Here is a 15,716-nt window from a genome sequence, read left to right as displayed (position 1 = left end):
CAGGAGGGGTTGATCTAATTCAGTTCCCAGCAAGTGTGCTTTGTAAACTCATAGTGAGCTATACTTCTGGCTAGACCATTTCTGGGGGAGTCAGTTGACCAGCTGATTAATACATACCACTGCCACTACAACCAGCGAAAGTTCCAGATAACACTAAATGGGGGGGGGGGGGGGGGGGGGGGGGTAAATAAATAAGTAAAATAATGATTCTACATGCTAAAAGTGCTCTTGTTTGCAAGGCCGTATCCTGGGCTGTGCCCACTGTGCTGACAAGGTTGACCTTGAGGGGGTTGTATTGATTAGCCCTCACGCTCACTGCGTTTTCACGAAGCCTTTTTTTTTGGCAGGTTACCGCAGAGATTTGGGGTTGATGCCCGGGTCGTTGTTAGGACCGGTGGGAGGCGGGGAGGTCCGCCGCCCCACTCCCGCAGGTCTCTTGGCTTCCCTGGGCCAGCCTGGGGCAGCCTTCGCAGGGTACGCCTCTCTGCCCTTGGGCTCCGCCCTCTCGCCGAGCGGGGCTTCAGTCGGCACGGCGACGCTCGTCGAGGCAGCAGTCGGCCTGGCTTCCCTCGCCGGCTGCACAGTGGGCCCGTCCTTACCGAGCCTCTGGCAGATCTCTGCATAGCTGGGTTTCCGAACCTCCTGACAAGTGTAAAAATAATAAACAGACAATACAATACATTAACTTGGGGGAATAACTGCTTATTAAATAACTGAATAATTAGTAACCGTCTTGGGAAAATGCCACGGTGGAAGGGCGGCTTTTAAGCGGCAATGAAGATGCAGGGAACACCCGTTTGCTCGAAGAATCAGATTCAATTTTAATCAAGATTATTTGGAATGTAATTGCTGTACATGTTTTTTCAGGGATATATGCTCAGACCACTTTATTAGGTACACCTTCCAAGAACTGGATAAGACCTCACTTTGCCCTCTGAACAGCCTGAATACTTGGAATGTGGCATGGATTTATTAAGGAACTCTAACATTCGTTTCGCAGAAGTTAGACGGTTGGAACTACAATCGCTGAACACACGTGTCCTCCTTCGTCTTCCGCCGGTTGAGCGCAGTGGTCCGTGCACCTTCTGAAGTTTTAAAAGGCAGAACTTCTTCGAAAACAGCTCCTCTCGTTTTTACAATGTTTTTCCCGCACGTGTATTTCAAATACACACGAAATGTAGTGGAAATAAGACAGCTTCGGACTTGCTGTAAGGAGTTTTTCTTCACTTTGAAGGAGGTAGGCTACTGACTCCTATGGGCTTCAAGTCTTTATGCTAAGAGAACACGTTATAACATGTAAATTGAGCCAGTGAATGAGTCTGGGTAAGTGGGGGAAAAAGGTACATTTCCCAAAACATTCCCCGTGGTTGCTTTAAATGTTTTTTGTTTTTGGCACCTTTCTCTTTAAACTCTAGAGGAAAAATCCCAGGAGTTCAGCAGTTTCTGAGATACTTAAACCACCCCATCTAGCACCAACAATCATTTTACGGTCAGAGTCAATTAGATCACACTTCTTCCCCATTCTGAACAACTGAACCTCTTGACTATGTCTGCATGGTTATAGGTTTTGAGTTGCTGCCACATAATTGGCTGATCTTTGCATTAACAAGCCGGTGTACTTAATAAAGTCATGGAGATAGTAATGCTTTATTTTAATGCTCTCAACTCTCAACTAGGTACAATAGGTCATTTCGGTCTCACCCTCAAACCACAACGCTGACTTCCCAAAGTCTATGAATATAACGCAAAATATAAAGCGTTATTATACAGTTCAGTGTTCTCATGCACTGTTTTGGAAAGCTGTGAGTGACAAACGCGACAGAGCCTGCCGTCTTTTTGTAGTGTTCTAGTAAGAAAATGTTCGCCGAACAGGTGACTTTATGAAATGTTGACTTTAGTGTGTGACAGTATTTATATTTTTTGAGGTTTTCACTTTAGCTAACCAACTAGGCTATATTGTGAACAAGCAATGTATTTGGCTTTATGTAACTAGCTGGCTATATAACTAAGATATAATAGTATCCCACAAACGATGCAACTGTAACTTACAGTTTGAGACAAATAAAAGTTTACCTAAACACGCATTATTGAACACGTAGAGCGATGAATGGAACGATTGCACTCCAGACAAGCGATCATTGAAACTCTGTATAGGCTACTATTGGTTATTATCCAAGCGAAGAATACATATCTAGTTATAAAACGAGTTTGTTATCGATAGCAACAAGCAAATTCGGTATTAGTTTGCCGAATTTACAAATATCCACGATCAAAATCCGTGGAGCTAACTATGGCTAATTTGTCTGTTGCTACCGATAGCAAACTGGTATTGTTTTATAACTAGACATGTTGTCTTCGCTTGGATAATAAGACATAGTATACCGAGTTTCAGTGATTGTTTGGCTGGAGTGAAATTTGGGCAGCTACCCGTAAACAATCAGCCCCCACGCAATTGGCTGTGGCAATTAAAACCAATTTTCAACCAATGAGCTTGTATTATTGTACAGCCGTACAATGTTTTGGTACAGAGTCTTGGCCCATCAACTGTGCATTTTGAAACCCAAATTTAAAGACTATAAACAGACAGAGGGTGAGTCATGTCAGTGACCCTTTTTCAACCATAGGAAGGGATTACATGGTCTTCTAACAATGTTTTAAGACAAACTTCTTACCTATTGTACAAGGCATGACAACATATGCTGCTTCCAAGTTTATAGCCATTTGATTAAAGGAGTAACATGGTGGTTGAATGTGACACTTGCCAGTTGTCTTTGGGCAACAACAAAACAAATGTGCAGAATTTTTAAATATTTTATTATTCAAGCATATAAATGCCTTTTAAAACGTATTTTTCTAAACCTAAATTTCCCACTATAAAAGTTCACTCAAACTGTCTGGGTGTGGTAATGAGAACTATCCATTAGCTATGATTGACAGACCCTGCTCCCACTTTCCACATTGCTGTTTGTTACCTCCATGATACACACTCACCTTGGGAGACTTTGAACAAGCTAGCTAACTTAGTACATCAACTATCGATAGCTAAGGTAAAGACGCTGACTTATCCAATGATCATTTTTGCTAGCTAGCTAGCTAAGTTAAGATAAAAGCACAACTATAATATTCTCATGAAACTAATGTTACCCAGCTAGCTAAATAAATATAACCAGAAATAGTCTAATTAAATATGGTATAACCATATATAGTGGTATGGTATAACCAATATAATCATATATAGTTATATTTGAACAAATTGTCAAATATAACCAACGGCGCAAACTATGGGTCATGAGTGGAGGATAAGGGGAGTGGTCATCCTCGTGTGACACACTGCAAGGAGAACATTCTCAACCGGTTGAAAATAGGACAATACATACAAGTAAGCAACACAAGATGCTTACTTCTCCAAAACTAAAGAACGGACATATTTAATACTTTCATCGTGTTTCTTCAATGCCCTCTTGTGCAAATTGTATATAAAAACCTAGAACCAACCCCCAACCACCATGTTACTCCTTTAAACAGACTCTTGAGGTCTGCGTCTCAGGTTCTACTGTACAACTTGCCAAGGCACAGGTCAGAGCCGACAACATAAGTAAGGCAAAACAAACTAAACATAACATTAAACACACTGAGAAGGAATCCCCGTTCTCTCACCACTGGGGCCCCGTTGACCTGGACTGGTTTAATCGTGGCAACAATGATCGCAGGTAACCGTTCCACGGGGGGCTGAGTCTCCCTCCGGTTGGCCTCCGCTGGGACCTCGGGCTCCCTGCATAACAATAGCGATCATCACATATACCAAAACTCAGCCTCAGAGGAACAATCCTCAACAAACACTCTTACTCCAGGCCTGATTCAGCATTTCTTACTATATAAAACCCTCTTCTCATACTCAAAGTGCTTCACAGTGATGAGGGGGAAACTCGCCCGAAACACGACCAATATGTAGCATCCACCTGCGTAATGCTACGGCAGCCTTTTTGGGCCAGAATACTCACCACACATCAGCTGAGGTGGAGAGGGAGAGAACAGTTAGATTAGGGGATGATTACGAGGCAGATTAAAAGAGCCAGTTTTGGGAATCTAGGCATGACACTGGGGAACCCCCTACTCTTTCCGAAGAGTGTCAAGGGTATGTTTGACCAAGGCAGATGACCTTGTCAAGGGCCACTTGCTCAAGCTTGCATTTTTGTAGCTGGATGTGTACCGAAATGATTAGGCTTAGGGTCTCTCCCTCCCGTGTGGCATGCTGCTTTCGCACACAGGATTAGAAAATGCAGCCTTGTGAATGCGCAAGAGCATCACTAAGCGTCTTTAAATCGCACCTCGTCATAAAGCTTCCCGTGCTGTCGCTACGCCTCAGTTAATACCAATGTATGATTCTCCAGGCATCATCATCGCTAATTTAGGGCTGGTCTGTTTCATCACACATGACTGGGCTGCAGTCCACTTAATTTACATATAAATGAAATGGACTGTGGCCCAGGTAAGACACCTCCCCTCCAGCCCCCGGTAAGACACTCACTCAGGAGAGCAGGGTGGAGAGGAGGGGGCCTCTGGTCTGGGGAGGGCTGGGGCGGTAACAGTTGGGGGCGGCTCATTGGGGATCCCTGAAGGAACGGAGCTGGAGCTGGAGCTGGAGCTGGTGTCCAAGTTTGCATTCTGGGAAAAGAGGGGACTAAAGAAGTCAGTGCACTGCTGCACAGTTCTACCTGGGATGAGTCACCTCCCCATGTGAGCACACACTCAAAGATCATCAAACTCCACCATTTGAGAGGGTGCAGACAGTATGCTAATCCACAGCTTTTAGAATGTCTTAGGAGTGTGCGGGGCCTTTGTCCTCGATGGTGATGTGCATGGACCCTGGCCCCCGCTCTCATCTTGCTATAAATACAGTCTTCTCAAACGCCTCATGGGCAAACATCACACGGACGGCAATTATTTCTCATAAACGTCACCACCCGGTTGATTTTGCTTGTGAAGGGCCAGAGGTTATTGTAACAGGCTCAGGGAGTGCTGGAAAAAAAAACCGCTGGTGTTCTTCATGAATTATCCCAGAACAAAAGAAACAATTACCCCGGTTCCCTTGTCCTTTGCGGATCCTGCGACAATGCTGGACAGCCGGCTCTCGAAGACGTCCTCGGTCTTGAGCTGCCCGGCAGCGCCAGGGAGGGGAGGGAAGCTGGATAGGCCCAGTTCAAAGCTCGGGGAGGGGGGCTTCTGGGGGGTGAGAGGGGGGGGCGACTGCACGAGTGCCCTCTGTCACACAGAAACACGACCGCAGCAACGTCAGGGAAGCTCAAAGACATTTTGATCTGAAAACTAACATCTGCTGACTACTACCATGGTCTCCAAGATTCAAAATGTAATTCACGCAAACATTTCTTCTTGTTTGTTTGCATGTGGACCAGTATACTCATTCCAACATTCTATTTCATGAAAACACATTTCATCTAGCACATAGTATGCAATTATGATCTGATATGGGCATTACAGTGAGTCTGGATCCTCACAGAAAAAAAGAAAAAGAAAAAAAAGACAAACCTCATCAATACATAGCACTTCAGCATAAGCATGCTTGCAACAGTAATAAGGCCTACAACAGCACTGACCAATTCTTTAGAAACAATCATACCTTCAACTGTTTAACATATGCACTGTACTTACCGTGAACTTGTCCTCCCTCTTCTTCCTATATCCATAAATGTTTTTCCTAAAGAAAACAAAAATAGTCATTCTGAAACACATTTCCCCCATTCTTGTGTACAAAGATTTACAAATTGTCCTCCAGTCTTAAGTACAAACACAACATTTTCAGACAAATAATTTGTAGAAAACAGAAGCATTTCTAACAGAAGCAGTGAGATCCATCTGATCAATCAATGTTACAGTTACAGTTCTGACCCTATCCTATTGTTAATTCTAACCAAAACTGTAGCTTGCCAGATGGACAAAACATCCTTGGACAGTGCTTGGCTGAAACATTTGTGGATAGGTCTGTGCCTACTGGCTGAGGAGGGGGCAGGAGTTGGTGTCTATTAGCTTAAGGGACGGCAGCAGATCTGTGCCCATTGGCTGAAGGCGAAGCAGCAGGTTGGTGCGTATTGGCTGAAGAGGACAGCAGGTCTGTGCCCATTGGCTGAAGGGGAGTTGGTAGTTACCTTCCCCTGCCCATGCTGGATGAGAAGTCGGCGGAGATGGGCTCCACCCGTCCTGTCGTCCCGCTGTCCCGCCGGGTGTAGGCCATTGTGTTGGGTAACCTGGTCCTGTTCTGGCCAGGGGGCCGGGTCAGGGGGCCGCGCACTCCGTTCAGAATGCGGTCTGGGAAGTTGAAGATGGCGGGGCTTTCCAGAAGCCCCGAGCTGCGGTCCAGATTAGGTATAGTGGACCGCAGGGGAGTCTTACTGTGGTTCCTGTGAAACAAACCATACTATTCAGCCACTTAGGAAAAACAAGAAAAACATAGGTAATTTGGCCCACAGTCAGACTTGGTTTTAAGAGGTCAAACCTCTGATTTGTTCGGACCAATATTCTAATATGTGACAAGAACAAAGCCTAAATACTAAATACAACTTGCTCATACTAGCATTACAGGAGCCAAGTCATCACGGCAAGTGCGGGAGAAAATAAGACAAGTTGCTCAAACCTGTTCCTGGGGGAGTACTGCCGGACGGTCAGAGGAGATGTAGCAGGCTTGAAACCGGGAGATGAGGGGAACCCGTTTATGAACCCAGCACTGGGAAATGTAGTTACCTGTTGAACGACATTTGAAACGTCAACACAAGTCTGATGTAGGCAAATGTAAATTGAATACAAGAATGCAAACACAAGAACACAAATAAGCTATAGTAGTCCATTTGGGATATTTGTTTAAATCCAAACCAGCAACAAGTACAAGAACTGGGACGTACAGTAGGCCGTAGCCTGGCCTAGGGAGGGAGGGGATCCTCAACAGGAGATTTCTGTTCTGAGGCATGTCCAATAGGTAGGCAGGAAGCTGCTGGTACAGGTTGGGTCTATATAATTCAGGGTTATCTAAATGGACAATTTACATGAAATAAAGAGTAAAGAGCTACTGAGTAAAATGTAAACCTTACAAAATTCTCAACCAAAACCAAAAGCCCTTGGGATGTGGGTGGAGCCACTTCCTACTGAGCTTGAGACTGGAAGGGTTAAATTGATATTTCGAGAGAGAGAGAGAGAGAGAGAGAGAGAGAGAGAGAGAGAGAGAGAGAGAGAGAGAGAGAGAGAGAGAGAGAGAGAGAGAGAGAGAGAGAGAGAGAGAGAGAGAGAGAGAGAGAGAGAGAGAGAGAGAGAGAGAGAGAGAGAGAGAGAGAGAGAGAGAGAGAGAGAGACCAGAGCTGGGTCCAGGAAGCTGTGTGTGGTGGTCCAGGTATGAGGGCTGATGAGGCTATAGAGGGGGTACTGCTGCTGGGCGCTGTAGACGGGGGGCATGTAGAACGACGTGTAGCGCTGCTGGGCCGTCGCACTAATGCCGGCGTTCACATCCGCCTGCCGGTAGCCGTTCTTTGGCAGGAAAGTGTTGATGGCAATTGCCTTCGCTTTTATCCTGGCCTGGGATTTGGGGAATGGAGAGCAAAGGGAGAGAGGACACAAAATGTGGGGGGTTACTGGATGCTCACATTCTTAAGGCCAGTTTATTGTCCAGCGACGATGTTTCTTTGCCCATTTTGTGCTTTTGTGAAGCCTCACTCTCCCATGAAGAATAAAAGCCCATCTGCCATACCTTGTGTCTGAAGGTTTGAAGATAAATCACTTATAAATATAAATATAGTGTGTAGTTATGCTGAAATAAAAAAATTAAATTTCAGGCAGTGATCTAGGTCCCTGTTCCTTGTGTAGTTTGAAGATGAATCAGTTATCATCAAAATGTAAAAACAATAAAAATAAAAAAAATTTCATGGAAAGGACATCCATTTGCGCTAGTAACTTTCATGAGGGCAGTCACTTTTGGCCATCAGCAGTGCTTCAATCACAGCTTCTTGGTGACTCAGGCCAGAGCTTTCAGCTCTTCGAATGCCCTTGATCATCACTGAGTCAGTCAGGGTAAAGGGATACAGTCACGGTTAAGAGTGAGATTATCACAGGCAACTTATCAAAATATGTAATTTAGCAGCGATCTTTCAATGAGCGTGTGACTATAAAACCAAGTGCCTTTGCATGGGATTCAAATGGATGAAATGCTGGCAGCTATGAGGCCCAATCAATGGACTGTGTTGGCAACTGTAATATGTCACTGACTGTGAATATTGTTTTATAGCTGGTACCATAAAATGCACTGGCTTTGTGTTTGGATGTGGATGCCACTGAAATAGAAGTGGTCCTGCAATCCAGTTCAATTTACTGTAACAATGACAAACCTATGTTTATTCCTTCCAAACTGATGCAGGTATTTTAACAAAGGTATAAGGCATTGGTAATTTAAGACTATGGCTTACCTTAATCGATTTCCCTTGAAATGTTTTCACTTCCTCTCTGAGATATCGATAGGCCTGTACACAGGACACAGTGGTCAGGCAAGATCAGGACAATAAACAGGGGTCTACAGCTGTTGATGGATAAATGCAAATCGTAATAACTGGCAGCAACAGCAACAGACACTAAACTGGAAACAGCCTCAAAACAAATCCTGTTCAACAGCCACATGCGGGCTAAATTGAGCTTTTATTTGAGGGTTTCTTTCAATCTTGCACGTGTTTGTTTTGAAGCGATGCGAGATAATCTTTGTAAATGGTGTTATCCAAAAATAAAGGCTGACTGATTGATTGGTTTCCATCTAAACTATAACAATTACCAAGCAGCTGGTGCTTCTGAATAGTAATTAACAGTATGGCTGTTGCTTTACTGGGCCCCATTCTCAGATGTTTTACAGGTAGAATATTTATTATCCAGTCACTTCCATCAAGGAAAGATGGAAGGAGCAGACAATGCAGTATCTTTCTTTAACAGAACATTCCCTAGTCTACACCAATGAAAACGAATAAACCCCTTCTGAAGTCACAGACTCCACTTGCTCTACTTCCCAAATCCCCCACATTTAAATCTGACCTCTGACCCACATAACCATAAAATAAAACCAATATTTAAACAGTTTAATAAAAAGCACTTCTACAATCTCCTTTGTTCATGTTTACCTTGGGTGGCAATCACGAGAGGGCATACTCTGTGAGAAACTGCATCTAAAAATGCCATACAAGCTAACAAACATACTGCCAAGTTACAGCACTGATAGTTCCGGGTGGTTGAATGCTTCTTGCTTTAACTGAATTGGAAGCTAAAGAGGGAGATTACCTGTTGTGCATCTGCTTCAGACTCAAATGTGATGAACCAGTTGTCATTGTAGGCAAACTCACAGTTGATGAATTTGGGCAGGTTCTCCCCATTAAAGAGAGCCTCCACCTCCTGTTAAAAAAATAAAATTATTCAAAAGGCACACAAGAGAAGATGAGATCATAGGCCCTACCTGTCAGTCACCCTGACAGGGGGCTTCAAGATGACAAGTTCATTTCTGTTCTGGTTTCAGGAACGGCTGGCATTTATGGTCAATAAATCCTGCTGTGAAACAGGACTTCTATTGCCGGAAAACACCAGGGCGCATCTATCGATCACGCTGTGTTTCAGTTGGTCTGTTACAGCGTCTGCCAACCTTTTACTGACAGATCGAGGACATTCATGTTTGAATTTATATTGTTTCACTGAGCAATGCAGTTGCACAGCACTAAGCTAAAAAGTCACTTCCTTAAATTAGAAGGAAGCTCAGAAGCAACGGCTGTGAAATTATTTATTTCTGAGGTTTGATAATAATAGAGGAAGTGCCTCTGCTATCAGACCTCTGCAGCATCCAGAAGGCTGCCGCTCACCTGACCTACACCCTTCCCCAGGCTCAACTGCACAACTCCCATTCTCATCTCCTTCCACAGGCTAATCGCATCACCTCACACCAAATTCAATAGCTTGACACTAGCCTATTGGACTGCTGAAGGGAACACCCTGGTATATCTTCAAAAAGACCCATTGACCCTTCTGTTCTGTTCCCTCCGATGCAGGGCACATGTGGACATATTCTTCTAGTGCAACCGACACTGCATGAATTGCAGCTTGAAACAATCACAATGTACTGTATTGTATTATCACCATAGACTTAAAAACGCAACTGAGAGTGCCAAAGGTCACAACTCATAAGCAGATTGGAACATTGGAAAAGAGCATTTAGGTGAGGAACTCACCTTTATGGGGGTGCATTCTGGGACTTCTCTCAAAATGACGATGCAGCGGTTCTGGTTTGGCCTCACCTTCTCGCCCTTTTCATCCACTTGGACCAAAGGCAACGCTAAGGGGAAATAACAACCACTATGACTGAGGAATCATGATCCCTCCACCCAAAAAACACATAGCTCCCTCAGGGGATGACTCAACAGTGCTAAAACGCCCTGAATCACCAGCTGAAGGTTCAGTTGCATCAACCGTCACACACACACACTGCTATCTCCAAGTAGACCTGCTCGTGACAGGCAGGTGCGGGACTGCACTTACACCTTAAGATGTTCACGATTAAGTCCATGTCAGTGCTGAGCTTTTTGACGTGATCCAGGTTCGCCACCGTGGTGATTGGCACATACTGGTCGCTGTCCATCTGAGAGATGAGGTACATGTCGCTAGCAAGATTTTCCCTGCGGAACGACAGGAAACACAAATCCACCAACCATGCCTCAGTCACTCCCCGCTGGAAACCCATAAATCCACCACCCACTAGTGAATTCTTCATGGTCACAATAAAAGCATGCATTTAGAAAGGACTGCCCCCGAGCCACGGTGGCGCAACAGGCTAAGACGCAGCAGACTTGCGGTGGCAGTTTGCTGCAGTTGCACACCGGGGACCGGGGTTCGATTCTCGGTCCTGCCAAAAGCCAAGTTTGGCCGGCTCACGTGGGGCAGCAATAATTGGCTCGCTGCTCCAGAGGGAGGGACTTGGCAGGGTTATTAGATCGCCGCACAATAAGCACCTCGGGCGCCTCGGAATCATGGCAACGGGCACGAGACGAGACGGCTTGAAGAAGGCGTGTCGCTCTCATTCGGGCCGCTGAGGGACGGGGTACGGGCGGTACATCTAACACGACTACCTCCAATTGAATCAGACGAGGTACAATTGGCTACCAAATTGGGAGAAAAAGGGAAAAATCTGGAAAAAATAAAAAAATAAAAAATAAAGGACTGCCCACGCTGGCCGCTGAGAGACCATTCCAGTGTGCTGCTGCTGTTGTTCAGACATAGATTCAAGCAAAGGGTATCAGCACTTCAATAAGTCGTAAAAATATTACTGAAAAGAATGACTGAAATTAGACAGGAGGAAACTAGCTATCTGAGATGGGGCAGTGAAAGATGAGGGACTGCGTTCAGTTCATAGTACGTAAAAACTGTTCCCAGCAACAATACCGTAATTACAGTGTCATCTCATGCGTTTACACTCCAACAACCTCATACGTTTCTGTTTGCCCTCCGGGATAATAAAACTGGGAAGGGATGTTGGCACTAGCACTAATTATGGAGTATGCTGCCAACAACAGATAGAACAAAGCCAAGGGTAATTGATGGATACCTTCTGGTTATGGTCCTTTCATTGAAAAAGGGATGTACAGCCAGAAACCATCACCATCAGGATTGTTCCATTTTTTTTTTCCTCTTGTGTTCCATGATTAGGTGGAGCACTGGATTCTAGGCAAAAAGTGAAACCCCTCCAATCTCAAATTTATTATCCCCATTGGCTCAGCTGTGTGTTAATAGTATGGTTAATTCAATGTAACTTTGTTACAATAAATTTCCTATTATTTGCATTACTGTCACCTTTGACCAGTCTGGCCCTTCTCCTCTGACCTCTCTTATTAGCACCACGATTTTGCCATCAGAACTGCTGCTCACTGGGTGTTTTTTGTTGTTTGCACAATTCTCTACAAACTCTAGAGACTGTTGTGCCTGAAAATCCCAGGAGATGAGCAGTTTCTGAGATACTCAAACCACCCTGTCTGGCACCAACAATCATTCCACGGTCAAAGTCACTTTGATAACATTTCTTCCCCATTCGGACATTTGGTCTGAGAAACAGCAGAAGCTCTTTACCAAGTCTTCATGCTTTTATGCATTCAGTGGCTACCACATGATTGGCTGATTAAATATTTGCATTAACCAACTGGTGTACAGGTCTACCAAATAAAGTGATCACGGAGGGTATATACATACACTTTACATATGCATTTACTAAACTACACTTCAGCATAATGCTCAGAGAACTGGAGAATGAATCCAGGTGGGGGTGGGGGGTGGCATACCGGGACAGGCAAAACTCCAGAGTGGTCTTCAGGTGATCTCGAAGGTCCTCCTGAGGGTCAGGGGGTTGCGAGTCTCCCCCGCCTAAAAGGAAAGGGACAGTTGTTGCTTCAGCCTCACACATTGTACTCACAAACTAAGAGGAACAACCGACTCCCGACACAGTTTACTCATTAGTGCAGAGCACACAGACAAGTCCTTGGACTTGAACCACTGAGAAATGACTGAGAGAAAGCAACAGTCAAGCTCTTCACAGACCAGCTTGTCACAACTGGCTCCATACGTGTGACAGATCAGCTGGCTGAATCACAAGAACTTACTTCTGCTTCTATCGCCATTTATATATCACTTTCCCACTGCAGAGCTGAAACCAGGCTGGTTTACTTCCATGAGGTAATGAAGAAAACGCCAACCATGAAGCTCGTCAACGGTGTCAACTAAAATAAAAGGCGCAACTGCTGCCAGCTAAAATCTGAGGATAAGAACTACAGAGTTCTTGCACAGGAGGAGCATTTCACTATTAGAAATGTTGTTATGATATGTTAGGTAACCAGATGAACCACATGAAGTCTGCATGCATGCCACTAGTGTCTCTGGCGAGCTGTGAAGTTTGCTCAACAGCGGTAATGTTACTGTGTGCTATTCAGTTGGCTAGCTTACTATCAGCTTGCTATGTTTTTGGAGTGCGAGTAGAACAACTTTCTTTATGTGGAATTTATACTTTAAGACATGTTTGTACGGTTATGAACAATTTACTCTTTAAAAGTACTTGCATCTAATGTATTCCATGTGAGCTTAGTTTTTCCCTCCAATGGAAAGCCCACTTCCAATTCAAACTATGCTCACTTCCATTAATCTGAATACAAATCATTTAGCGGTCTCAACAAATGCAGGTACAAATACAAATAGTAACACCTGAGTGCCCCTAATGTTTATCTTACAAGACCACACATAGCAGACTCACATTTTCAACCTCAAGCATCATGCAGTTGGTTGAATGACAAAGATAAATCAGCTTGCCACTGTGTAGCTAAAATCATAAAATGGCCTACCCTTAGTAACAATAATATGTCAAGCAAACTAGCTTCTGCTCCAGCTGCACTAGCCTGGTGCCAGCTCTCCTGTACAAAAGGACCATTGGCTGGTTCCTGCACATGAACAGATATGACCATAACTCATACAATAAGCAAGAGGACCACAGCTTTACCTGTCTGACCCGACTCGGATCCAGGTGGGGTGTCCATGTCTACGTAGGCGGTGTCTAAACACTCGTGGGTGGTGCCGCTCACGTCTGGCGGGTCCATGGACACCGCTGGTGCCGGCGGCTGATCCAGGGCGGGAGACAGCAGCTCCTCCCTCCTCCCCTCTCCGTCATCTTTGGCGTCGCATCCTAAAAACCCACAACTCATCAGGATCGCGTCCTGGAAACGCCGACCAATATAGGCGATTTTAACTGAACTGGTGTCTGTAAATCTGCCTTATGGCGAGGCAGAAATGACAGCACACTCAACCGTGTCCAAATCCCAAGCAGAGGAGAGGTAGGAGAACTGTCATCCAAAATGAGGCATTTCCCCGGTCTGCCTCACGATGACAGAAACCAGAGACAATCCAAGGGCATAAATGAAAAGGACCAATTAGGTCTAATAAGGTTTCCAATGTTTCTGGGGGGAAACATTGGCGGCAAGCACAAACGGAATATTAATTACCAGATTACACCCTTGAGCAAAGCGTTAGCTGAGGAAATAAGTGCAGAGATCAGAATAGAGTTTACCTTCTGGACAGAGGTCTGCGGAATGGTCCGGACCCTCCCCCCACTCTGTGGCCTCGGCGGGGTTCAGATTAAGCATGTGATTGGCCCATACTTTGGCGTTTGGGTTCAGTTCGGAAACCTTGGCGGAGTCCTGCAAAACAACCATAAAAATACATTTAATCAGTCTGCTCGACCATCACACAAACAAATCGTAATTTTGTTTTTTTAAATGTATTTCTTTTAAACACATGGTGGGTCCCATTATTTGGAAAACGCATACACTTCCACTCTGTGCCCCGGAAAACAATCTTCCTCCCTCCACTGTCCCATTATCAAAGTATCCAAACAAAACGGCTTGAAAACAGCCCTCTTCCACACCCCGGCGAAGTGTACAGCAATGTACCTTTCAGTGTACGTTTTTTTCACATTTCTTGGAGACTCATATCCTATAAATGAATGTGACAATTTAAAATGAGGAAGCGGGTTTATATATCTGTTTCTACATAAAACCAACATGACTCAGCAGGCACTGTTATTTCAATACGTGAAAGTGCTTGGATTAATTTTTTTCAACTAACCGTTTCCAACTGAGAAATGTATTACCAATACATTTGTTGCAGATGTTAGTGAGAAATAATGATTTTTCAATTGTTTTTCTTGCGGAAATTGCATACAAACCTAGAAAGTGAGACCAACCACATTACTCCTTTAAGGCGATACAACAACAAAAAATGCATCAGATATTTAAAAAACATGTACCAATTGACAATATAATTTATTGCGATGTGGTCTCAATGAATTGGGAGCCAGACAAATGGGAGATATGGCCATACCAGTATTCCGTTAACAGTCGTCTGGGACAGCTGTTGTTAGTATTCAATCTCTGCAAATAAAATGGGGTAAGCCCCACAAAATTACTTGTGTTGAGGAAAAGTTAAATATCCTTTAAGGGGATTAAAGGTGCAGAAAGGAGCAGATTGTTAAAAATCCTGACAAAAACAGCTGTTGCCGTGACACATTTCAGAGACTGCTGCATTTTAGAGACAAACTATCCTGTTCACAGTTCAAATTCAATGTTAATCGATACTACATTATCTCATGCAGGGAAATTCCTTTCTTTTTGTTTTCATGGCTTAACAAAAAATACAGTATTATTGTTAAAGTAAGTATAATAAAAAATAAATACCACAGCAACACAATTTTCCCTGTAAATCCTTGTTTGGCGGAATGAATGAGTCTCCATATCTCCATGTGTGTATTTTGTGTTGCAAGAGTTTCGATTCAGTCTTTCATTGCAGTGTGCCAGGTAGTGGGTGCATAACATTGCCAAACACTTGCCTGACATTGCACATTTGATTTTTGTACAGCTCAGCTAACGTAACTTGCTTCTGCCAATTACCTTGTTGGCTGCCCCAAGAGCTCTTTCTAGTTAGTTAGTTTTCAAATATTACCAAAAACACTCCTTCAAACCCTTATGGTCTAGAGTTGCCTATAAAAGCAAAACCTTTACAGTATTTTCTTTAATCTTGACTGTGCAAGCTCTCAAACCATTTAGCATTTATTGAACAAGGCTCTTGATATGCACACCTTGAATGGATTAGAGAGAATGTGCACCTTCTTT

General features: G+C 44.1%; 1 protein-coding gene across 2 annotated transcripts in view; it reads right to left on the bottom strand.

Annotated features, from left to right (window-relative positions):
- Positions 1-182: 182 nt before the first annotated feature.
- Positions 183-15,716, bottom strand: part of LOC133126253 (la-related protein 4B-like) — a 39,009-nt gene continuing 23,475 nt past the window's right edge. For both annotated transcript variants that reach the window (XM_061238270.1, XM_061238271.1), the window contains exons 3-17: positions 14,117-14,246; positions 13,553-13,735; positions 12,348-12,429; positions 10,558-10,694; positions 10,251-10,354; positions 9,316-9,426; positions 8,463-8,516; positions 7,360-7,578; positions 6,650-6,756; positions 6,165-6,416; positions 5,671-5,716; positions 5,080-5,262; positions 4,529-4,665; positions 3,658-3,772; positions 183-642 (exon numbers count right to left, since the gene is read on the bottom strand). In XM_061238270.1, coding sequence (XP_061094254.1) covers positions 349-642; positions 3,658-3,772; positions 4,529-4,665; positions 5,080-5,262; positions 5,671-5,716; positions 6,165-6,416; positions 6,650-6,756; positions 7,360-7,578; positions 8,463-8,516; positions 9,316-9,426; positions 10,251-10,354; positions 10,558-10,694; positions 12,348-12,429; positions 13,553-13,735; positions 14,117-14,246 — 2,154 coding nt within the window. In that variant the 3' untranslated portion in view covers positions 183-348. The remainder of the gene's footprint in view (positions 643-3,657; positions 3,773-4,528; positions 4,666-5,079; positions 5,263-5,670; positions 5,717-6,164; positions 6,417-6,649; positions 6,757-7,359; positions 7,579-8,462; positions 8,517-9,315; positions 9,427-10,250; positions 10,355-10,557; positions 10,695-12,347; positions 12,430-13,552; positions 13,736-14,116; positions 14,247-15,716) is intronic.

This window comes from Conger conger, chromosome 4 (assembly GCF_963514075.1).
Source record: "Conger conger chromosome 4, fConCon1.1, whole genome shotgun sequence".
NCBI classification, from domain to species: Eukaryota; Metazoa; Chordata; class Actinopteri; order Anguilliformes; family Congridae; genus Conger; species Conger conger.
This window is presented reverse-complemented; position numbering and strand designations above follow the sequence as displayed.